Source organism: Piliocolobus tephrosceles, chromosome 21 (genome assembly GCF_002776525.5).
Source record: "Piliocolobus tephrosceles isolate RC106 chromosome 21, ASM277652v3, whole genome shotgun sequence".
In the NCBI taxonomy this organism is placed as follows: Eukaryota; Metazoa; Chordata; class Mammalia; order Primates; family Cercopithecidae; genus Piliocolobus; species Piliocolobus tephrosceles.
This window is the reverse complement of record NC_045454.1, coordinates 38,502,071-38,525,921: the sequence shown is the minus strand read 5'-3', so window position 1 is coordinate 38,525,921 and position 23,851 is coordinate 38,502,071. Positions and strand designations below refer to the sequence as shown.

The 23,851-nt window shown below is 57.4% G+C and overlaps 2 protein-coding genes across 3 annotated transcripts in view; one reads left to right on the top strand and one right to left on the bottom strand.

Annotated features, from left to right (window-relative positions):
• Positions 1-16,945, top strand: part of TECR (trans-2,3-enoyl-CoA reductase) — a 37,154-nt gene extending 20,209 nt beyond the window's left edge. The window contains exons 2-13 of one of the 2 annotated variants that reach the window (XM_023229898.3): positions 13,601-13,651; positions 14,257-14,308; positions 14,709-14,753; positions 14,851-14,954; positions 15,031-15,146; positions 15,231-15,336; positions 15,751-15,823; positions 15,915-15,958; positions 16,033-16,090; positions 16,166-16,254; positions 16,585-16,630; positions 16,711-16,945. In XM_023229898.3, the coding sequence (XP_023085666.1) occupies positions 13,601-13,651; positions 14,257-14,308; positions 14,709-14,753; positions 14,851-14,954; positions 15,031-15,146; positions 15,231-15,336; positions 15,751-15,823; positions 15,915-15,958; positions 16,033-16,090; positions 16,166-16,254; positions 16,585-16,630; positions 16,711-16,838 (912 nt within the window). In that variant the 3' untranslated portion in view covers positions 16,839-16,945. Of the gene's footprint in view, positions 1-13,600; positions 13,652-14,256; positions 14,309-14,708; positions 14,754-14,850; positions 14,955-15,030; positions 15,147-15,230; positions 15,337-15,750; positions 15,824-15,914; positions 15,959-16,032; positions 16,255-16,584; positions 16,631-16,710 lie in introns of both variants that reach the window. The other variant, XM_023229897.3, reaches the window with a different exon arrangement.
• A 96-nt stretch (positions 16,946-17,041) lies between these two features.
• NDUFB7 (NADH:ubiquinone oxidoreductase subunit B7) lies at positions 17,042-22,976 on the bottom strand. The gene is made up of 3 exons (XM_023229777.2): positions 22,774-22,976; positions 17,704-17,872; positions 17,042-17,228 (listed from the first exon to the last, which is right to left on the bottom strand). The coding sequence occupies exons 1-3, from the start codon at positions 22,883-22,885 to the stop codon at positions 17,096-17,098; spliced, it is 414 nt and encodes a 137-aa protein (XP_023085545.1). The 5' UTR covers positions 22,886-22,976; the 3' UTR covers positions 17,042-17,095.
• Positions 22,977-23,851: the final 875 nt, after the last annotated feature.

The following is a 23,851-nucleotide window of genomic DNA, read 5'->3' as shown; positions in this document are numbered from 1 at the left end:
GGATGGTCTCGATCTCCTGACCTCGTGATCCGCCCGTCTCGGCCTCCCAAAGTGCTGGGATTACAGGCTTGAGCCACCGCGCCCGGCCTAACTCCTGATTTCAAGTGATCTGCTCACCTTGGCCTACCAAAGTGCTGGGATTACAGGCATGAGCCACCGCATCCAACCATCTCAGACATCTTAGTGGCAGTGATACCACCACAGTGGCAGCCATATATGAATTTATCACATATAGACGTTATCCAGTGAGCATGGCATGTTCAATACAACTCTGTTTATGGCCACCGAAATTTGAATTTAATTTTCATGTGTCATGAAATAGGTTTCTTTGATTTCTTTTCCACCCGCTTAAAAATGGTAAAAACCTCATTTATTTTTTAAAAGATAAAACAAATGTTAAAGCCATTTTTAGTTTGTTCAAAAGCCGGCAGTAGACCAGAGTCGCCCTCTCAGCTGTAGTTTGCTGACCCCTTTGTCTAAGCCATCATTATCTTCACAGAATTATTTCTACAACCTTTAATTGGACTTTTTTTTTTTTTTTTGAGATGGAGTCTTACTCTGTCACAAGGCTAGGGTGCAGTGGCACGATCTCGGCTCACCACAACCTCCGCCTCCCGGGTTCAAGCAGTTCTCCTGCCTCAGCCTCCCAAGTAACTGGGACTACAGGCATGTGCCACCACGCCCAGCTAATTTTTGTATTTTTCATAGAGACGGGGTTTCACCATATTGGCCAGGCTGGTCTTGAACTCCTGGCCTTGTGATCTACCCTCGGCCTTCTAACCCGGCTAAGTTTTTAATAGTTTTTGTAGAGATAGAGGTCTCGCTATGTTGCCCAGCCTGGCCTCAAACTCTTGGGCTCAAGTGATCCTCCTGCCCTGGTCTCCCAAAGTGCTGGGATTACAGGCATGAGCCAGTGTACCTGACCTGCACTCTGCTTTTGGCCACTTTATAAAATACTGTAGGCCAGGCACAGTGGCTAGGCCTGTAATCCCAGCACTTGGGGAGGCCGAGGTGCGGGGATCACGAGGTTAGGAGTTTGATACGAGCCTGACCAACATGATGAAACCCCATCTCTACTAAAAATACAAAAATTAACTGGGCATGGTGGCACGCACCTGTAATCCCAGCTACTCAGGAGGCTGAGGCAGGAGAATCGCTGGAACCTGGCAGGCGGAGGTTGCAGTGAGCCGAGATTGTGCCACTGCACTCCAGCCTGGGCAACAGAGTGAGACTCTGTCTCAAAAAATAAAACATAAATAAAAAGTAAACTGTACACCTGGCCCCATCAACTGCCACTCCCTGTCTGCTTTCCTTTTTTTCTTCTTTCTATGTCACATGTCACGTTTGAATATATTACATATAGCGATTTATTTCATTGTCATTCTTTCTTTGCTAAGAGGTCAGTTTCATGCGAGCAAGGAGTTTTGTCTTTCCTTCTGTAGCTGAACCCCAAAGTTCTTAACAGTGCCTGGCATGTGTCAGTGAACAAACAAGCCTCAGTTTCCTTATCTGCAAAAGAGGATGAATACATTGCAAAGGAGATGATTCCTGTTGAGGATGAGCCTCAGTGCCTAGCTGGTTGTGAGTGGGCGGGTGGTGTTAGCTGCTGCCGCTTGTATGAGGCCAGCCACATAGATCCCAGTCTAGGCTACTTGGCAAGCTGAGCTCATGGGGGTGGACTAACCTGTCTGCTGGACTCGGGCAGTAGGGGCTTGGCTCCTTCAGTCAGTTTGTGTCCGCAGGGCTCAGCCTCTGGCCCCCTTCCAGCTTCCTGGTCCGACAGCGCCTTCCTGCCCTGAGCTGGAGAGAGACCCAGGTGTGGTCACCAACTGCCACCCAGCCGTGGGTGCAGGGATGCAGTTCTGTGCCATTCCCCGGGGGTCTGGGACCCGGGGAGTTGGGTGGTTGGTTCTTGCACTGGAGCTCCTTGAGGATTGGCCCCAGTGGCCAGGAGCGTCAGTTTTTTTTTTTTTTTTTAAGATGGAGTCTTGCTCTGTCGCCCAGGCTGGAGTGTGGTGGCATGATCTCAGCTCACTGCAACCTCTACCTCCTGGGTTCATGTGATTCTTCTGTCTCAGCCTCCCAAGTAGCTGGGACTACAGGCCCATACCCCTATGCCCAGCTAATTTTTATAGAGACAGGGTTTCACCATGTTAGCCAGGCTAGTCTCGAACTCCTGACCTCAGGTGATCCACCTGCCTCGGCTTCCCAGAGTACTGAGATTACAGGCATGAGCCACCGCACCCGGCCAATTATTATATTTTGTATAAGAGACAGAGTTGTGACATGTTGCCCAGGCTGCAGGAATTCCCTAATTCATAAGCAGTCCCTGTGTTAGATCCTCTTGCAGGCACACCCATTTACTAATTGGAGAAGCAGACAGGCAAGGCAGGTCTGACACCGTCCCCCCGTGGCAGTGCCTCTCAGTCAGCATTGAGGACATGCCCCTGCTTTTCCAGGCCCATTGACGGTCTTAGTTTGTGACAGGAAAACATGCAGGAGGCATTGCCCAGCTGTAAACCCTGCCTGGGCCCCCCTGTGGTATAAGTTGCTGATAGACCTTCTGCTCTGGCTGTGTGAGGCTGTGGGGCAGAGGCCAGCGGACTCAGGCCAGGCAGAGACTCAGTCTTCAGTGTCTGCTGGAGGATTGCATCCAGGGTGGTGGTGGTGTTTTTTTTGTTTTTTGTTTTTTTTTGGTTTTACCCTTATTTCTTTATTTCTTTCTTTCTTCCTCTTTCTCTCTTTCTTCCTTTCTTTCCCTCCCTCCCTTCTCTTTCTTTTCTCCTTCCTTCCTTCCTTTTCTGTCTCTCCTTCCTTCCTTCCTTCCTCCCTCCCTCCCTCTCTCTCTCTCTCTCTTTCTTTCTTTCTCTTTCTCTCTTCCTTTCCTTTTTTTTTTTTTTTGTTGGACAGAGTCTTGCTGTGTCTCCCAGGCTGGAGTTCAGTGGCATGATCTCGCCTCACTGAAACCTTCGCCCCCAGGTTCAAGCGATTCTCCTGCCTCAGCCTCCCAAGTACTTAGGACTACAAGTGTGCGCCATCACACCCGGCTAATTTTTCTATTTTTAGTAGAGATGGAGTTTCACCATCTTGACCAGCCTGGTCTTGAACTCCTCACCTCAAGTGATCTGCCCGCCTCGGCCTTCCAAAGTGCTGGGATTACAGGTGCGAGCCACCGTGCCTGGCCTTTCTTTGTTTTTGAGATAGGGTCTCATCTGTCACCCAGGCTGGAGTACAGTCAGTGGTGCAGTCATAGCTCACTGCAGCTTTGACCTCCTGGGCTCAAGCAATTCACCTACCCTGGCCTCCCAAAGTGTTGAGATTACAGGTGTGAGCCACTGTGCCTGGCCTTTTTCTTTCTTTCTTTCTTTTTTTTTTTGAGATAGCGTGGCTTCTCTCCCCCAGGCTGGAGCGCAGTGTTGCAATGATAGGTCACTGCAGCCTGGACCACCTGAGCTCAAGCAATCCTCCCAGTCTGGCCTCCCAAAGTGCTGGGATTATAGGTGTGAGTCACCGTGCCTGGCCTGCCTTTTCATTCTCTGTTGCATATAGCCCAGCTCTCTAGAACGGAGGCGTTATTTTGTTGTAGGAGCTTTTGGGCTTGAGCAAGCCAGGTGGACGCTCACATTGGCACTTGCAGGCCACTTACCTCGGGCAAGGCCTTCCTCGTTCCCAAGCCCCAGTTTTCCGAGCCACTTAACAGGCATCACAGTCCTTTGCCTGGGTGAGGCCTGGGTGGCCGTCTCAGCACAGTCCTGGGTACGGGGTGAGCATCTGATAGATGTCACTGTTGGTGGCACATCTGAATGAAACAGGCCAGAGCAGCACCGCTCTGCGTGGGCCAGTGCTCCTCGGAGGCCCGCGGGCACAGCCCCAGGGAGGGGCGTAGGCCATGGGTGCCACGGAGAATGGGGGCAGGCCCAGGGCTGAGACCCAGGTTTTCCAACTTCCCGCTGTGTTTGTCCTGTGCCATATTCGTCCTCCGACTCCTGTGGCTGCATCGCCCAAGCCAGGAGCTCGTGCGTCCGATGACCATCCTCCAAAGCTGGATTGCTCCCTGCTGTCTTGGCGCTCCCCGGGGTGGGAATAGCAACTCCAGCTTCTCTGGGCCTTGGGCTACCGCTGTCTCTGCACCTGACCCTGGCCTCGGATCCAAGAGCCTAGGGATATTGGCATTGAGACCCTGGCACCTCTCGACTTGCCAGCAGGGGTGGGAGACAGGAGCAGAGTGGTCCAGGGGCCTGGGAGTGGGAGGTCAGCGTCTCTCAGCGCTTCCTCCCCACTCCGGGTGACATTCTGCGTCCGCTGTGGTGCCTCGGGGAGGCAGGTGCGGCTGCCCCCAGGTGCTGCTGAGAAACGAGGTCACACGCCGAGGCCACTGGGGAAGGTGGTATTTTTGGCTGAGCAGGCGCGGCCTGTGCAGGGTTCCTGGCAGCTGAGCCCTAGGTCTTCTCAGCCATCCTGGCATTAGCAGGTTGACTTGATATTTCTGGAAGTGGGAAGGAAAGGGAGCCGAGCCGGCCGACCCGCTGAGCCGGAGTCCAGATGAATGTGTCGGAGTCTCTGCATTTGTGATGGGGGCAAGGTGATGGGGGTGAGGTGGCCGGCTTGGCTCTGGGCATGATCGGGCCAGGCCTCCGACCTCTGTGCTGGGCATTGCCTGGACAGGGAGCTCAGGCGATGAGTGCAGCAGCGCTTGTGCCCGGCGCGGGGATGGTGAGTGCCTGGCTGGCCAGCTGCAGGAGCTGTCGGACCCTTTGTGTCTTTACCTGGGGCCCTGGTTGCACCGACCAGGGCTCGCGCCTCCAGCCAGGCCTCTTGTGCCCCAGACTTGGGAGAAGATGCTTCCTGCCAGGGAGTGCAGTCCCCTGTGGGGTCCGAGAAAGCCTGCTGGAGCTTTGAGCTCAAGAGGTGGGCTGTGTGGCACTGCATCAGCTCTGCGAGGGGGCCTTGGAGGCCCATGTATGGTGGGGTATGGCCTGGCTTTGAACATGCACGCGTGGTGTTCTGGGCTCTGGGATTTACTGCTTAGATCTTGGCCTCTTCATTTGTGAAACGGAGTTAATGGTTCCTGCTCTCCTCCAGCCACTGTAGGAGAGACGTCTGGGAAACTGCGGCAATTCCAGCCCCGGGCAGGGAATGTGAAATAACTGTTGGTAGCTGTTCTCGCCCATCACCATCAGGCAGGTCGAGTCCTAGGACACACACAAGTTGCAGGTTCATAAGCCATGGTGGGTGAGGCTGGCCCAGAATCCAAGCTCCCCGTCTGGCCCAGGTCTGCCCCTAGTCTGGGGCTGAGATGGCGGGCAGGCGCCTTGCTGGGTCCTGTGATGTGGACTCTGCCGCCAGCAAGGCCATTGAGCCTGCTTGTTTACAGCTGGGAGGGGACTGGGAAGCGCCAGGCTTGGCTTGTTTGTGAAGCTGCGGAAGCCGAAGCTCCAGAGGCCTTCTGTGCCTGGCTGTGTGCGCCAGGCCTGCGGGCCACGCCTCCAGGGGGTGGGCAGGAGTTGCAGGCTCAGCTCTTCTAGCCTGGGCTCAGGTGGTGCCTGCTCCTCCCTCCTTCCCTGTACCTCTCATCCCCACACCCACTCCACTCTCAGGCCATGTTGCCTTCACCTCCATAGTCTGTCCAGAATCCCGAATTTCACGCTTGTCTCTGCCTTGTGTGTGTGTGTGTGTGTTTTTTTTTTGAAATGGAGTGTTGCCGTGTTGCCCAGGCTGGAGTGCAGTGGCGCGACCTCTCCTCACTGCAACCTCCACCTCCTGGGTTCGAGCGATTCTCCTGCCTCAGCCTCCTGAGTAGCTAGGACTACAGGCATGCACCACCATGCCCGGCTAATTTTTGTAGTTTCGGTAGAGATGGGGTTTCACCATGTTAGCCTGGCTGGTCTTGATCTCTTGACTTAGTGATCCGCCTGCCTCAGCCTCCCAAAGTGCTGGGATTACAGGCGTGAGCCACTGCGCCTGGCCTTGTTTTTTTTTTTTTTTTTTTTTGAGGCAGGGCCTTGCTTTGTCACCCAGGCTGGAATGCAGTAACGCAATCATGGCTCACTGCAGCCTTGAACTCCTAGGCTTAAGCGATCCTCCTGCCTCAGTCCCTGAGGAGTAGGTGGGACTGTAGGTACGAGCCACCACACCTGGCTAATTTTTTATTTTTATTTTTTGAGACAGGGTCTTGCTCTGTGGCCCAGGCTGGAGTGCAGTGGTGCGACCTCAGCTCACTGCAACCTCCACCTCCTGGGTTCAAGCAATTCTCCCGCCTCAGCCTCCTGAGTAGCTGGGATTACAGGCGCCCACTTCCATGCCCAGCTATTTCTTTTGTATTTTTATTTATTCATTATTATTATTATTTTTTAGACAGAGTGTCACTCTATTGCCCAGGCTGGAGTGCAGTGGCATAATCTCGGCTCACTACAACCTCCGTCTCCTGGGTTTAAGTGATTCTTGTGCCTCAGTCTCCCAAGTGGCTGGGATTACAGGTGTGCGCCACCCTATCCAGCTAATTTTTGTATTTTTAGTAGAGATGGGGTTTCACTATGTTGGTTAGGCTCATCTCAAACTCCTGAACTCAGGTGATCTGCCTGCCTCAGCCTCCCAAAGTGCTGGGATTACAGGCATGAACCACTGTGCCTAGACCCAGCTAATTTTTTTTTTTTTTTTTTTTTGAGATGAAGTCTTGCTCTGTCGCCCAGGATGGAGTGCAGTGGTGCGATCTTGGCTCACTGCAAGCTCCGCTTCCCGGCTTCATGCCATTCTCCTGCCTCACCCTCCTGAGTAGCTGGGATTACAGGCGCCTGCCACCATGCCCGGCTAATTTTTTGTATTTTTAGTAGAGACGGGGTTTCACCATGTTAGCCGGGATGGTCTCGATCTCCTAACCTTGTGATCCGTCCGCCTCGGCCTCCCAAAGTGGTTACAGGCGCAAGCCACTGCTCCTGGCCGGACCCAGCTAATTTTTTTTTTTTTGAGACGGAGTCTTGTTCTGTTGCCTGGGCTGGAGTGCAGTGGCTGGATCTCAGCTCACTGCAAGCTCCGCCTCCCGGGTTTACGCCATTCTCCTGCCTCAGCCTCCCGAGTAGGTGGGACTACAGATGCCCGCCACCTCGCCCGGCTAGTTTTTTGTATTTTTAGTAGAGACGGGGTTTCACTGTGTTAGCCAGGATGGTCTCGATCTCCTGACCTTGTGATCCGCCCGTCTCAGCCTCCCAAAGTGCTGGGATTACAGGCTTGAGCCACCACGCCCGGCTCCCAGCTAATTTTTATAAATAATTTTTGTAGAGGTAGAGCCTTGCTATTTTGCCCAAGCTGGTCTTGAACTCCTGAGCTTAAGTGGTCCTTCTGTCTCAGCCTCCCAAAGTGCTGGGATTCCAGGTGTAAGCCACTGCGCCCAGCCCACTTTTCACCTCTCTGCAGCTCCCTCTTTGCTCCCAGCTCCTGCCCTCACTCCTCCAGGCTCTTCCACCCAGCAGTGGCAAGCAGGTAAAGCTGGGGAAGCCAAGTCTTGAACCTGAGCCAAGTCTCATCCCTCCTCTGCTCAAGAACCCTCTACGGCTGCCACTTCACTCAGAGTAAAAGCTAACGTCCTCCCCGTGGCCCACAAAGCTGTGGCACGGACCACCACATCATCTTTCTGCCCTCACCTCCTCCCACTCTCTCCCTGACTGACTCTGCTCAGGCCACACAGGCCTCCTTCCTGTTGAGACATGCTAGGTATAGTGCAGCCTCAGGGCCTTGGCACTTACTGTTCCCTCTGCCTGGACTGCACTGGTCCCCCCACTGTCTTACTGGCCTTTGTTCACATGCCCCGTTCTCAGAAAGGCCTTCCCTGACCACTCTAAAATGGCCATCCTCTGGGAGGTTGTAGTGAGCCGAGATCGCACCACTGCACTCCAGCCTGGGCGACAGCGAGACTCTGTCTCAAAAAAAAAAAAAAAAAATCTGACCTAAATCTGACCTCCCCCTCAGCCTTCTGGTTTTGTTCACAACTCTTGGTGACAAAACATGCTAGTGGCTGTCTGTCCCCACTCCCTGCTTCCCCAGCACGCACAGGCTAGAATTCAGGTCCCATGAACCCCAGAGGCTGGCTTGGTGTGTTTCACTGCCATATCCTGGGAGCTGGAACAGGGCCTGGGATGTGGGATGGAGGGAGGCAGGAATGAATGAATGGATAAACGAATGCAGGCTCTCTGAGCTCTCTTGGCTGGTGGCAGGGCCAGGGTTAAGGTCCATTCTGCACCAGAGCTGTCTCCCTCCCTCCCTGACATCGGCTTTGGGACTGTGCCTGAGCCGGCTGCTGCGGGCGCCCTTCCAGCAGGTGGGAGTGAGGCTGTGCGGCCACAAGGGGGCAGTGGAGAGCGTCGCAGTCACTGCCGCTTGCTGCCAGTCATCCCGGTGGTGACGGGTCAGCTCGGCCTCTGCACTGAAGGTATCTCGCTATTGTTAGGGTTTGGGTTCACTGTGGCCAGCTGGGCGAGGCGTCACTGCACCAGCTCTCTGGCCCTGGCTTCCTGTGGATGGACCTCTTCAAGAGCATGGTCAGTGTCCCGGGAGAAGGGGCCTGTGGGTCCTGCCAGGGCTTGGCCCCCTTGTGCACCTGGAATGGCTGTTCTGCTAGTGTTGGTCTAATCATACTTAACTTAATTTTTTTGAGACAGGGTCTTGCTCTGTCTCCCAGGCTGGAGTGCAGTGGTGCGATATCAGCTCACTGCAACCTCTGCCTCCTGGGTTCAAACAGTGCTCCTGCCACAGCCTCCTGAGTAGCTGAAATTACAGGCGTGCACCACCATGCCCAGCTAATTTTTATATTTTTAGTAGAGACGGGGTTTCACCATGTTGTCCAGGCTAGTCTTGAACTCCTGACCTCAGGTAGTCCGCCCGCCTTGGCCTCCTAAAGTGCTAGGATTACAGGCATGAGCCACTGTGCCCAGTCATCATATTTATTCTTTTTTTTTTTTTGAGACAGAGTCTTGCTGTGTCTCCCAGACTGGAGTGCAGTGGGGCAATCTCGGCTCACTGCAAGCTCCGCCTCCCGGGTTTACGCCATTCTCCTGCCTCAGCCTCCCGAGTAGCTGGGACTACAGGCGCCCGCCACCACGCCCGGCTAATTTTTTTGTATTTTTAGTAGAGATGGAGTTTCACCATGTTAGCCAGGATGGTCTCGATCTCCTGACCTCGTGATCCACCTGCCTTGGCTTCCCAAAGTGCTGGGATTGCAGGCGTGAGCCACCGCGCCCAGTTATCATATTTATTCTTAATAAGATTCATCCTAAACTGGGGGTGATTATGGTAACCCTGTCAGATGGCAGGTGGGGGCAGCCCACTTTGCCATGAGGATATGGAGGTTCAGAGAGGTTGGGTAACTTGCCCAGGGCCACACAGCTAGTAAATGGGCAGGTCTGCTTCTCTGGGTTGTTCACCCACCAGGCGGGTGCAATCCCAGGAGCTGTGACACGTGCTTAGAAAACGAGAGCCCCCGTTTTCACTCCTCCTGCCCCCATTAGTAATATCTTCATGATCACAAAGACAGTGAAGACGGGCCCTGTTGGTTGTGACACTCCCCTCCGGGCTTGGGAGGCACAAACCTCGCCCCTGCTCCCCTCCTGCAGGGTGGGCTTCGCACCCCACCCTGTGTCCTGGCTCTTGGCCCTGCCCTGACCTCGTGCTGCCACGAGTTGCTGTTGGCTAGGCCCGGGAATCTTGGGCCTCCTGGTGAGAATTCCTCTCAGGCTAGTGGAACTGTCATCACAGAGCCACAGGCCGGCAGAGCCACCAGCCCGTGCCCCAGGCCAGAGCGCCTGCCTGCCTGCCCGTTCCTGCCGTCTCCCTGCCCATCGTCTTCGCTGACACCAGTAGCCCCCTCCCACAGGTATCCCTTCATCTGCCCAGAGCATCTCAGCCCCTCCCAGCCCCGTGGCTCTGTGGGCTTCCTCAGGAGGGCCTGCCTCTCCTCCCTGCCTCACCGCTTCTCCTGGAGATGGGGCCAGAGCCTGCCGTCTCCCTGTCTGTGCTCAGGACCCCCTGCCTGGGGCTCTGTTCAGCAGCTTCCTGTGCCCTTTGCAGCCCTGGGCTTCCCCTGGGAGGCCCTGCCCCCTGCTGGCCTCAGGCCTGGGCAGGTGTGTATATATATGTGTGTGTGTGTGTGTGTGGCAGGCACAGAGCAGAGGTTGGGGTGGCAGTGGGATGTGGGTCGCGGAGGCCTTGATGAGGTCTCACATTCGGCCCTCCCTCTGGGGGTGGGGAACCTCTCCTGCTCCTCCCACCCAACTGTTTTTATTTTGATGGGTATTTGGGGCCTGTTTATTACCCCACACCCCGTTGAAAAATAATTTATTGAGGTGAAATTCACGTAACGTGAAACTAACCAATTTAAAAGTGAACAGTGGCATTGAGTGCACACGCAGCATCGTGCAGCCTCCACCTCTGTCTCGTTCCAGAACATTTTCCTCACTCCCAAAGAAGACCCAGCAGCAACCACTCCCGATCCCCGCCCCGCCCAGCCCCTGGCCTGTCGTCTGCTCTGGGCATTTGACATGGATATGGGACCCTTTGTGTCTGGCTTGTCTCACTTAGCGTAACTTACTTCTTTACCCCACCTGGAGTATCTTATTTAACTTTGTTACTTAGAAATAATTATAGGCCGGGCCAGGTGGACAGATTGCCTAAACTCAGGAATTCGAGACCAGCCTGGGCAACATGGTGAAACTCCATCTCTCCTAAAATACAAAAAAATGAGCTGGATGTGGTGGTGTGTGCCTGTAGTCCCAGCTACTCGGGAGGCTGAGTCAGGAGAATCGTTTGAACTTGGGAGGTGGAGGTTGCAGTGAGCCGAGATTGCACCACTGCACTCCATCCTGGGCGACAGAGTGAGACTCTGTCTCAAAAAAAAAAAAAAAAAAAAATAGAGACACGGGGAATTGCAAAAATAGTATGGAGAAGTCCCATGCTCCCCCCAGAGCCTTTCTGTCTCTCTCTAGGAGGAGATGGCCGATGAGCTGGGGATTTGGGGCGGGAAATGGGAGAGGGGCAGCCGTCCCACTGAGGACTCATCTTGCCCAGCTGGCCCTAGCCTTGGGCATTCCTGTCCCCAGGGGCCCCTAGGTGCTGCCCTGCGGCCCGGGCTTACCTCCTTGCAGGCTTGGGCGTCTCCTCTCCTTGGGCTCAGGCTGGCCTGGGCGCCGCTGCTACAGCTGTGCGTGTGGCCCCTCTCTCGGCCGCCCCCTCCTGCCGCAGCCTGGCGTCCTCTCCCAGCAGCTAGCCGGGACCCCGATGGCCGTACTCTCCCTCCTGGGCCCTGGTTCGGTGCCCAGGTTGGGGGGAGCAGGGTAGGATTTCACCCCTCCCCCTAGCAGCTGGCTGGACAGGGAGAGGGGCTGGTTGTATTTTAAGCTGTTGAGTGGTTCAGCAGGAACTCGGAGGCCTCCTCTCCCTGTGGACGCCAGGCTGCCTTCCTGCGGGCCACACGGGCTCAGAAGCATGTGGGCACTGCCTGCCTGGGGCCCGGGAACTATTAATATACCTGCAGCCACAGGCCAGGCCACGTGCCCGCCCAGGGCCCTGCTGTGCTAACCCTTTTCCGTGCTTCCCGCCCCCTGTCCTCTGTCCCTCTCCCACAAATCCCCTTGGTGGGGTCAGACGTCCCGCGTGGTGTGACCGAGCTCTTTTTTCTGGCCCCTCCATGTGCCAGCTCTTTGGCCTTGTTATCGCTGTGGCTTGGAGGAGCTCAGTAACCTTCCCTAGAGGCCACATGGCCAGGCAGTGCCTGGAGTTGACAGCAGGGACTCAGGAGGCCCCATGGGCCAGAATTTCCTGACTGCTGGGCCCGTTCCCACCCTCCTGTCCAGGAAGTGGGGGCGAGTGTGTCATAGCTGGGGAAATAGGCCCCCATGGTGTGGTGACCGCCAGGTCAGCAGGGGAGTGGGGATCTGAACCAAACCCTCAGGCAACAACGCCTCCCATCCCATGGGGTGCGCCCATCTGTCCGGGGTCACCTGGTGCACCCCACGCACCGTCTCAGGGGACCCTCACAGTCCTGGGAGGTAGTCCGCTTCCTACCTCCCCCTTCTGAGACCTAGAGAGAGGCGACATGCCTGGGGTCCCCCAGGGACTACAAGGCAGGGCTGGTTACAGTTCCCGAGTGCAGGCCACCAAGCCCCCTTGTCTCCCACTGTCGTTGGGAGTGTGCAGGAGGGGTGCCCACCCGTGGTGCCCTCTCTCTCAGGGTGGCCCTAGCTGCCATGACCCAGTCTCCCTGGGCTCTGGGTGGGTGGACCTGCCCTGGGATGGCCCGGGCCCAGAGGTTTGTTTCTGAGCGTTATGTCCTGCTCCTTTTCCTCAGGCAGCCTCTGGGGGCCCCCGCTGGGGGTTCTGTGGGTAGGAAGGGTCCCCCAAGAATTGCTGGCTGGTGGCTGACTTGGTTGGTATCAGGCCTGCCTGCTTGCCATAACCCCTGTGTAATAGGATTGCACTGATCCCTGCATAGGGTGGGTCAGATCTGCAGGGGCTGCCTCCCTCCAGCCCTGCCCCTCTGCACCCCCATTGTTAATCACTGGCCTGGGGGCTCAGGGAGGGCTGGGCCGGACTCCTCCCTTAGGGGCTGGCACAGGCCTGGCTCTTGGACGCAGGAAGCGCCGGGCTTTAGCGGGGTCCAGGTCCTGGGTAGGGGTGCAGTGTTTAGGCTGACTCAGTGGGAAGCCTGCCTCACAAGTGGCTACAAGGTGAGAAGTGGGTGGGGAGGAAGGTCGGGGAGGCCTCATCAGCCCAGACTGGAGGCGCTTGTCTAAAACTTCCAAGCACCCTGATCCTTTACACACTTTGAGAGAGGCTCTCTGCACCCATAACTCCGGAATCTGTCACCTCCCTGGTAACACAAATGCACGAGGAAAATAATCCGAAGTGTCTCTTACAGCTCCGAAGGGGAAATGGATGATCTGTCCCGCGGATTCTCAAAATAGCTGGGATTTCTCCAAGCCCAGTGAACTCCCTAGGCCTGAGCTGCGAGCTGGGGCCTGCACGGCCTGCTGGGCTCTCACTCTCCTCAGGCCGCTGGCTCTGTGCAGGGTGGGGGCTGGGAGGTGTCGCCATGCCTGCCCCTGGGGCTTTCCCTGTGCTGGTGCTGTTGAGGGACTGTGACCACTCAAAAACTGCTTTCAGGGCAGCCTGGCTGCTGGGGGTCAACTCCTAAACCCCCCTCAGAGAAGGTCTGTGGCATGGCTCCTGGGAGGGGGGCGCAGTCCGGGGCGGTTTTATATTTAGCTGGGCTGTGGCTGTGGTTGCCACTCGGGTTACATCTGGCACAGAAGCCGGCAGTGCCAGGGCCGGCACGGGCTCCTTTCCAGCACCGCGGCAGAATTTGATCGCGCTTGCCCGGCCCAGAGCTGCTTCGCGTGGGGAGGTCGGTGGTGGGGGCTGACGGCTGGCAGCTGGGGCTGCTGGCCACCGTGGGCAGAGCCGAGCGGCAGGGCTGGTGGCAGGCGGCATGGACATGAGCTTGAACTTGGTGGCCCGGGAGGCCACGCCAGGTCTCCTCCCTGGCCTCAATGGGCTCCCCAGGCCCGCACCCCCAAAGGTGGCCAAGAAACCTAAAAAGGCTGTTCTCTTCTTCGAGGTGGAGATTCTGGATGCAAAGACAAGGGAGAAGCTGTGTTTCCTGGACAAGGTAGGACCGGAACATGGGCTGCACTGGGCCAAGGGCCCTGGGCCCAGGACCCCCCTCCTTCCAGCCCAGGAGCTGTCCAGTGGGGCCCTGTGGAGGGGTATGCCCTCACTTGGGGTAGGGTAGATAGCCCCGTCCCCTGGGTGTGGCGGGGAAGTGGAGGCACGGGAGTCTCAGCAGACCCTGCGGGGATTTTGGTCCTGGCAGGGCGGTGGAGGAGTGAGCCTTGCCCCTGCTGAGCCTCGCCCCTGGGGGAAGGGGCTTGGGCTGTCCCTGGGGAGGAAAGAGGGCCTTTGCGCCTGGGGAGTCATGGAGTAGAGAGGAGGGGCAGAGAAGCAGGCTTGCCTTCCCTTGCTTAATCTGCCACTAGCTGGGCTGGGGGCCTGCTGGCTGAGGGTAAAACGAGCCCCAGACCCCTGCTGTCACTGCACTGGCAGGGCCCTCGCTGCTGCTTCCCTGATTGTCCAGGCCTCTGCCTTCCAGACCCCAGCCCTTCCCCTTTCCCATAGTTGCAGCCCAACCCCAAGCCTGCCATCCCCTTCATTACCTCCCCATCCTGGGTCTGGGCTCCCCGCAGAGCTGACGTCCCGCGCCTGTGCTTCCTCCAGGTGGAGCCCCACGCCACCATTGCGGAGATCAAGAACCTCTTCACCAAGACCCGTGAGTCCTAGACCTGGCCATGCTGCCCCTGCAACGCCTCTGACCAGGGACCTTAGGGTGGGAGGGATCCCATCCTGCACCCCTCTCCCAGGGGCCTGCAGAGATGCCCCAGCGTGGCCTAGGCTTGTGGGGCGTGACTGGGGCAGGCGCCCCCACGTGGCACGCCGCAGGAATGCCCTTGCTAGGCTCTGGGAAGGACAAGATCCTGCTTCTGCCCGCGCTCTTCTGGCCTGTGTCTTGGAACTGCACAGGCCTGAGGCTTTGCCCCCGGGTGGGAGGAGCTGTGGAATCCTGGGGTCTCTGCACCCTGGGAACCCTGAGAAGCGGGCACAGCGACTGGGCAGCGGACCGGCTGAGCCCTGCCAGTCTGTGGGCTGTGACCGCCCTGTTCTCCCCGCAGATCCGCAGTGGTACCCCGCCCGCCAGTCCCTCCGCCTGGACCCCAGTGAGTACAGCTCTCCGCTCGGCCCGCCCCCTAGGCTCCTGGGTGGCAGTGGGAGAAGGCCCGGGCAGCCCCTGAGCCCTGGCCCACCTCTCTGCAGAGGGCAAGTCCCTGAAGGATGAGGATGTTCTACAGAAGCTGCCCGTGGGCACCACGGCCACGCTCTACTTCCGGGACCTGGGGGCCCAGATCAGCTGGGTGACGGTGAGTCCTGACCCTACCCACGGCCTCCTTTCCCATCAGCCACATTGGGTGACTCATCTTGCCTCCCTCCCCTCAGGTCTTCCTAACAGAGTACGCGGGGCCCCTTTTCATCTACCTGCTCTTCTACTTCCGAGTGCCCTTCATCTATGGCCACAAATACGACTTCACGTCCAGTCGGCACACGGTGGTGCAGTAAGTGGGGCAGGCGGGAGGAGGGTAGGGGAAGGCAGAAGACCTGCCGGACCAGCCCCCGCTGAGCCCGCTCCCCCCTACCAGCCTCGCCTGCATATGCCACTCATTCCACTACGTCAAGCGCCTGCTGGAGACGCTCTTCGTTCACCGTTTCTCCCATGGCACCATGCCTTTGCGCAACATCTTCAAGGTGAGAGCCCGCCCCCGCCTCACCCCTAAGCCGGGCCTCTCCGCCTCACCCCACCCACATCGAGCCCTATCCCATAGCCCCTCCTATCTTCCACTACGCCCTCGCAGAGCCCTACCCCTAGGCCCCGCCTAACCTCCCCAGCCCCGCCCCCGCAGAGCCTCTAGGCCCTGCCCGTCCTCCCCAGCCCCGCCCCTGCAGAGCCCCGCCCCAGTTTTACCCCTGGGCCCCTTCTGTCCACCACGCCCTCATAGAACCCTGCTCTAGCCTCACCCCTTGGCCCCGCCTATCCTCCCCAGCCCCGCCCCAAGGCCTCTCCTGCCCTTCCCCACCATGCTCCTAGGCCCCTAGGGATGAGACAGAATCTGCCCAGCCCGGCGCTGACCCAAGTCCCATCCCTGCCCCGCTCCCTTTCAGAACTGCACCTACTACTGGGGCTTCGCCGCGTGGATGGCCTATTACATCAACCACCCTCTCTACACGCCCCCTAGTAAGTGGCCTCAGACCGTTCTTTCCTCCCCCACGGCCCCCACCCACCGGGTCCTCCCCTCATTGGCCTCCCCTCCCTGCTTCCTCTGCAGCCTATGGAGCTCAGCAGGTGAAACTGGCGCTCGCCATCTTTGTGGTAAGGAGGCTGGGTGTGGGGACGGGGTCGGGGGGAGTCTGGGCGACCCTAGGCTGATCCTGCTTCTCTGACAGATCTGCCAGCTCGGCAACTTCTCCATCCACATGGCCCTGCGGGACCTGCGGCCCGCTGGTGAGTGCCTGCTGGGGGCAGGGGGACAGCTGGGCTGGGTGAGGGGGTCTGACTTTCTCCTGTCTTGCCTGCCAGGGTCCAAGACCCGGAAGATCCCATACCCCACCAAGAACCCCTTCACGTGGCTCTTCCTGCTGGTGTCCTGCCCCAACTACACCTACGAGGTGAGGGGCTGCCTTACCCCCCTCTGCCCTGGGACTTGGGGTCCCATGTGGAGGGGCCAGCCCCTAGGAGGGGGCGCCTGGCTGGGCAGCTGCTTTTGCATTGGGAGCATTGGGAGGTGGAGGTGCTGTGGGCGCCGGGAGGCATGTTCCCTTGGGCTTTCGCAGTATACAGCCCCGCCTCCGCTGGAATTGGGTTCCCATCCCTGACTCAGAAAGCAGGGGCTGGGGGAGGTGGCCGACTGAGTCCAGAACAGCCACAGGGTGCGAGGCTGGCGGAACAGCGGGCCTTGTCCAGCCCTGCTCACCCTCACCCTCCGCCCCTGCCCACAGGTGGGGTCCTGGATCGGTTTCGCCATCATGACGCAGTGTCTTCCAGGTGAGCCTGCCGCCCTCCCTCGGCGGGGCCCTGCCCCTCGGGGCCTGTAGCTCCTCCCTGACGCCCGTTCTTTCCTGCAGTGGCCCTGTTCTCCCTGGTGGGCTTCACCCAGATGACCATCTGGGCCAAGGGCAAGCACCGCAGCTACCTGAAGGAGTTCCGGGACTACCCGCCCCTGCGCATGCCCATCATCCCCTTCCTGCTCTGAGCGCTTCTCCCTGCTGGGGCTCAGCCCCTCACCCGGGTGGCGCTCTGGGGGAGGAGTGGGGCCCACAGCTCTCCAGCACCCGGAATAAACCCCGCCTGCCCGTCGGACTCGGACTCTGTGTGTTTCTGTCCGGGGTTGGGAACCACCACATGCCCCTCGCCCTCTGCCCACCCTCGCTTTGGCGTCGTAAGAGTGGACTCTGGTGAGGGGCCTGAAAGCTTTTATTTGACTGGTCCATAGGGTGGGGAGTGCACCCCCTACAGGGCCACCTGGGGGTCCACTTTCCCGGGTCCCTGGCCTTTGGCCAACTCTGCCGCCTTCTTCTCCCGCCGCTTCTTTCGCTGGAGCAGCCTCCGCTCCCGCTCAAACTCCTTCATGCGCATCACATAGCTGAGGGAAAAGCACCAGAGGGGCTGTCAGGGTCGCTGGCCAGGACACGCCCTCCAAGCCCTGGGAAGTAGAGGGGCTTCCCACAGCACTGTGGGGGAGGCCTCTGAAGAAGACAGACCCGAGTGCCTGTGGTTTAGGTCTGGGGTCTGTCCACGCAGATGGCAGGGCTTCCCACTGGAACCTGGGCTTGGCCACTCCCCTAGGTGGCTTTAGCCACCTGCCCTGTCCCCATCCAACAGGCCCCTAGAAAGTCCTCTCTGGGACTGAGGTGGGGCCCGGCTAGAAACCTCAGTGGCAGTTCAGGTCCCTGGCCTCTGGAGCCACATCCTGCCAGGGGCCAGGGCCTGGGCGGGATGCGGGCTGTGGCGGTTGGCAGGGGGCTCGGCTGAGCCGGGGGTGTGGGGTGCTTGGGTGGGCTGGGGTTGTGGAAGGCTGAGGGTGTGGGGTGTTGGGGGGCCGGCGCGGGGGTTCTCACTCGCGGTGCTCGCAGTAGTGCCAGTCGTGCCGCTCCTGCTTGCAGGCCAGGAAGTTGGGGAAGCTGTCGCGCTTGCACTTGAGCAGCCGGATGAGGTGGTGGGCACAGTAGTCCCGCAGCTGGAGCTTCAGCTGCGCGTCCATCATCTCCTGCTGTGTGGCCACCATCTCTGCAGGGAGTGGACGGGGCTCAACCAGGCCGAAGGCCTCCCACCCCAATTCCAGGGATCCCCAGGGGACCGAGGCACACGGCATCGGGAAGCCACAGCTCAGGGTGTCCCCCATTAACATCCAGGGGGCGGATGGTAGTGGATGGCAGACGCCTTTGACGGATGCACTGTCCTGAAGGGGCCTCCTTTTCTAATTTGCACAAAGGGGTGACACCAAAGCCCAGATAGGAGAAGGTGGCTCCCCATCACCCTGAGGCACCTCAACATCCTGCGCTGGATCCTTGCCTCCCCTCCCGCAGGGATGCCCGTCCCCAACTCTCTACAGCCCCGCTCTCCAGAGTCCGAGCTCAGAATCCACCTTCTCCCAGAGTACCCCTCAGCCTCCCCACCTGCACCTGGAGCTCCAGTCAGCACTCCTAGCCTTTCTTGTCTGCAACCCGCCTGAGTCCCAGCTCTGTACCAGCCCGCGGCGTGGCCTCTCTGAGCCTCAGAACTGACCGTCAGGTCATGGAAGTTACCTGAGCATCCACTGAGCTAACAGTACCTGTAAGATACTCAGGCGTGGGCTCAGAAGACAGCTGGACTAGTATCTGGGTCCCGGTGCCCCACTCACCTAGCAAACCCGACTCCGGACAAATCAACCTTCAGGAGGCTGACGGGAGCCTGAGGAACCCTGGACATCCACCCCGGAGCCTGTGCCTGGCGATCCTGCACTTGTTCCCTGCTGCCTCCCTCAGACCCGGCCTCCCTAGCCCTCCTGACGTCCACATCTTTCTTGGTCCCAGCTCCTTCCCATTTGCGCAAGTGAGAGGAGACATACTCACATCTCAATGGCAGTCATCCCAGGCTGGCTTCTCTCCCCTCTGCTTCCCAGCTGTGATTCTCTCATCCCACTCAGGCCCAGGTCCTCCTCTCCTGCCCCTTGTTCCATTCTCTGGCTTCTGCCCGACCCTCTCACTGCCCAGACGGGCTCTCACAGGGCCACCCAACAGCCCAGGACCCCAGCCTCCCACTTCCTTCTTTCCTGTGGCTCCTCCCACATCCCGCCTTCCCAGGTTTCCTCCCATCTCTATGGCTGCCTTACGTTAAGCTTTGTTCTGACAGCCTTCTTCTTTCCTTTTGAGATGGAGTCTCACTCTGTCACCCAGGCTGGAGGGCAGTAGCAAGATCTCAGCCCACTGCAACCTCTGTCTCCCAGGTTCAAGCGATTCTCCTGCCTCAGCTCCCCGAGTAGCTGGAACCACAGGCGTCCACCACCATGCCTGGCTAATTTTTGTATTTTTAGTAGAGAGAGGGTTTCGCCATGTTAGTCAGGCTGGTCTCGAACTTGTGACCTCAGGTGATCCACCCACTTTGGCCTCCCAAAGTGCTGGGATTACAGGTGTTAGCCACCGCGCCATCTGAGAGCCTTTTTCTCTGCTGCCACCCCTTATGTAGATGAGCCCAATGTGGTCCCTCCACCCCACACCTCGCTTGAGCCCCTGGCTGTTCCCTATCTGCACTTGGAGCTCCAGGTGGCAATCCTAGACTCCTCCCTCTTTTGTCTCAAACTTATAATCAGCTAGCAGCAAGGACTTTAGACTGCCTACTGTGTGCTTAGTGGTGGGGACACAGCACGGAACACAACACACAAGTGTCCCTGCCCTCGGAGGGAGACACAGAACAGACAGAAGACAGAGCACCACAGCGTGTCTGGCAGTGCTTTAGTATCAGGGAGACCAGCCTGGGGAGCACAGAAAGATCCCATGTCTAGAAAAAATAATAAAATTATCTGGGCACGGTGGTGCACACAGAGAAGGCAGAGCTACTTGGGAGAATCGCTTGAACCCAGGAGTTTGAGGCTGCAGTGGGTGGTAACCGCACCACTGCACTCCAGACTAAGCAACAGAGTGACAGCCCATCTCTATAAACAAACAAATAAATATGGGCCGGGCGCGGTGGCTCATGCCTGTAATCCCAGCACTTTGGGAGGCTGAGGCAGGTGGATCACTTGCGGTTTGGAGTTCGAGATCAGCCTGGCCAACATGGTAAAACCCTGTCTCTACTAAAAATACAAAAATGAGCCAGGTGCGGTGGTGCGCACCTCTAATCCCAGCTACTCGGGAGGCTGACGCGGGAGAACTGCTTGAACCAGGAAGGCGGATGTTGCAGTTAGCAAAGTGGCTGAAAGGGGGTGGAAAGGAGGAAAGAGAGGGCAGGGGACAGTGGTCTAGGAGGGAGGGAGGGAGGGAGTGAAGGATCCAGGAGATAATAGAAAGGCCAGGCAGCACGAAGAGTCCACTGGAGAACCAATCGGCAGACCAGTCAGCAGGGACTCCAGGAATGTGCCGCCACACCCAGCTAATCAAAAAAAAGAAAAAAAAAGTACAGAAATAATAGAGTGGAAGGGTCTTGCTATGTTGCCCAGGCTATTCTTGAACTTCTGGCCTCGAGCACTCCTGCTTTGGCCTCCCAAAGCGTTGGGCATGAGCCATTTTGCCTAGCTTAGAGCTGTTTTTTTCTTATCTCCCCCGCATCATGTTCAGTTGCATGGGGATAGGCACCAAGGAAGGGAAAGAGGTGAGTTTATCCAGAGTAAGCGAGAGAGAAGGGCAGCAGGTTGCTAGCGTTTGCAAAGCTGATCTTGGGCAAAGCAAGGTATGTGAGGCAATGGGAGGGAGGTGGACGGACCAATGGACTGCAGGTTCAGCTGGGGCGAAAGGACTACCTGGAGTGAGGACACTGGAGTGATTATACCATCTCCCAACTTTCTCTCAAATCCAGGCTGCTTAGAGGTCTGTCTCAAGCTTGTCACCCGCTCAGCAGACAGCGGGACCCTTTGACTGACCAAACCTGACTGTGTCCCTCCTCTGCTTAGAAGTTTTGGCTCTGCCACCTCTCTTTGGTCAACCCCTACTCGTGCCCCTTCACATCTTTTTTTTTTTTTTTCCCCAGACAGAGTCTTGTTCTGTCACCCAGGCTGGAATGTGGTGGCCCAATCTCGGCTCACTGCAACCTCTGCCTCCCGGGTTCCAGCCAATTCTCCTGCCTCAGCCTCCCAGACAGCTGGGATTACAGGCACGCACCACCACACCCGGCTAATTTTTGTATTTTTAGTAGAGACGGGGTTTCACCATGTTGGCCAGGCTGGTCTCGAACTTCTGACCTCAGGTGATCCACCGGCATTGGCCTCCCAAAGTGCTGGGATTACAGGCGTGAGACACCGTGCCCAGCCTAATTTTTGTATTTTTTTATTTTTTTTGAGATGGAGTCTTGCTCTGTCGCCCAGGCTGGAGTGCAGTGGTGTGATCTCAGCTCACTGAAACCTCTGCCTGCTGGGTTCAAGCGATTCTCCTGCCTCAGCCTCCTGAGTAGCTGGGACTACAGGTGCACACCACCATGCCCCCAGCTAATTTTTGTATTTTTAGTAGAGACAGGGTTTCACCATATTGGCTAGGATGGTCTTGAACCCCTGACCTCATGATCGGCCCACCTTGGCCTCCCAAAGTGCTGAGATTATAGGCATGTGCCACCGTGCCCAGCCTTAATTTTTGTATTTTTAGTAGAGACGGTGTTTCACCATGTTGGCCAGGCTGCTCTCGAACTCCTGACCTTAGGTGATCTGCCCGCCTCAGCCTCCCAAAGTGCTGGGATTACAGGCATGAGCCACCGCGCCCGGCCACCCTTCACGTCTTTGTTTCCAGCCGCTGCCTACTAGAAGCCTGCCTTGACACCACCCAGCGCTGCCTGATTCCACGATCCTTCCCACTGTGCTGTGAGTTCTCTGGAGACAGTGCCTGCATCCTTCCAGTTCCCTGCTGTACCCGCGGTTCCTAATGTGGGATGTGGCCCAGAGCTGGCTCTCGGTATGCCTGTGATATTACTACATTAAAAGCAAAAACAAACACACGAACCAAAAAACCGTCCTGGGCTTAGTGGCTCACATCTGCAATCCTAGCACTTTGGGAGGCCGGGCAGAAGGATCGCTTTAGCCCAGGAGTTGGACACCAGCCTGGGCAACAAAGCAAGACTCCCATCTCTACAAAAAATAAAAAATCAGCCTGGCATCCTGGCACGCTCCTATAGTCCCAGCTACTCGGGAGGTTGAGGCAGGAGGATAGCTTGAGCCCAGGAGGTCACAGATGCAGTGAGCTGTGATTGCACCACTGCACTCAGCCTGGACAAGAGAGCAAGATCCCATCTCAAAGCAAAACAAAGCACTTTGCAGGACGGTATTCGCGGCACGAATCTTCCTTATTGTGCATGCACCACAACTGCAGCGACATTAGGAAGGGGGTACAATGAACATGTCCCTGCCCTCCCGTGACTTCCAATGTCTCCCAAGACTCAGCCCGAGGCCGGGAGTGGTGGCTCACGCCTGTAATCCCAGCACTTTGGGAGGCTGAGGCAGGTGGATCACTTGAGGTCAGGAGTTCAAGACCAGCCTGGTTAACATGGCGAAACCCCGTCTTTACTAACAATACAAAAAATTAGCCGGGCGTGGTGGTACACATCTGTAATCCCAGCTACTCGCAAGGCTGAGGCAGGAGAATCGCTTGAACCTGGGAGGTGGAGGCTGCAGTGAGTCGAGACCACGCCACTGCACTCTAGCCCGAAAGAAAAAGCGAGACTCTGTCTCAAAAGAAAAAAAAAAGACTCGACTGAGCTCTGCGCGCCGCATTCCTGCCCGATCCCCTACTTGTCGTCTCACTTTTGCACCCTGGCTTTTGCTCAAGCCGTGCCCTTGGCCTGGAACGCCTCCACCCTCAGGCGGGGTCACGCACGTCCTCTGGACTCCTAGTCTAGACCCAAACCCAGACACAACACCTGAGGTTAGAGCCCAGTCTTGGGGTTCCAGGGGTTCGGGCGTTCAGGCTCCCGCGCCCCAGTCCCTCTGGTCGCGCCTGCGCATTGGGCCTCACCGCGCTCCTTGCGTTCGGGGAAGCCGTAGTCGGGCGAGAAGGTTGGCATCTGCAAGGGGTCGGGCTCCACCGAGGTATCACCCAAGTAGCGCCGGACCAGGTGCGCCCCCATGGCTGCAGTCGCTGCAGTTTCCTGCAGCAGCCGAGGGTCACCTACCTCCTACCCGGAACCACTGACCCCTCAGCCAGACACGGCTTCCGGGTCGCTTAGGCCGCTGTGGAGATCATAGAGATGAAGGACTCCAGAGGATCTCTCCGGTCCGCCTGGCGTCACCTCGCGGACAGGCGGAGGCGGGACAGGTGCTGCGTCCCCTCGCAGGATGTGGTTGGACCCTAGAGGGGACTTCCCTGAGCGTGGAAATCCATCTGGGCAAAGTAAAAGGGGAAGGTGTAGGACTGAGGCCTCCCTCGACCCTATCTGGCGCTCTTCTGGTAGCCCGAGGGTAAAGCACATATTAAAATTATTTTTCATATCATTTTCCAAAAAGTTTTTTCTTCTAAAACATTAACATTTCTCTTTAAAAAGGCACAATATTGACCGGGCGCGGTGGCTCATGCCTGTGATCCCAGCACTTTGGGAGGCCGAGACGGGCGGATCACGAGGTCAGGAGATCGAGACCATCCTGGCTAACACGGTGAAACCCCGTCTCTACTAAAAATATAAAAAATCAGCCGGGCGTGGTGGCGGGCGCCTGTAGTCCCCGCTACTCAGGAGGCTGAGGCAGGAGAATGGCGTGAACCCGGGAGGCGGAGCTTGCAGTGAGCCGAGATCCCGCCACTGTACTCCAGCCTGGGTGACAGAGCCAGACTCCGTCTCAAAAAAAAAAAAAAAAAAAAAAAAAAAAGGCACAATATCGATTATATCGTTAATGTATGTACTTTTGAATAAAGTTACTTTAATAATTTTTTTTTTTTTTTTTTGGAGACACAGTACCTGTCGCTCAGACTGGAGTGTACTGGCACCATCTCCGCTCACTGCAACCTCTACCTCTTGGGCTCAAATGATTCTCCTGTCTCAGCCTCCTGAGTAGTTGGGATTACAGGCGTCAGCCACAACACCCAGCTAATTCTTGTATTT

What these genes read in the sequence shown, in the direction of transcription:
- NDUFB7 (XM_023229777.2), bottom strand. Translation starts at nt 22,885, where the DNA reads ATGGGGGCGCACCTGGTCCGGCGCTACTTGGGTGATACCTCGGTGGAG. An exon ending in CCCCGAACGCAAGGAGCGCG is followed by an intron (nt 17,873 to 22,773) that starts GTGAGGCCCAAT and finishes CACTCCCTGCAG; the next exon opens with AGATGGTGGCCACACAGCAG. An exon ending in CACTACTGCGAGCACCGCGA is followed by an intron (nt 17,229 to 17,703) that starts GTGAGAACCCCC and finishes CTTTTCCCTCAG; the next exon opens with CTATGTGATGCGCATGAAGG.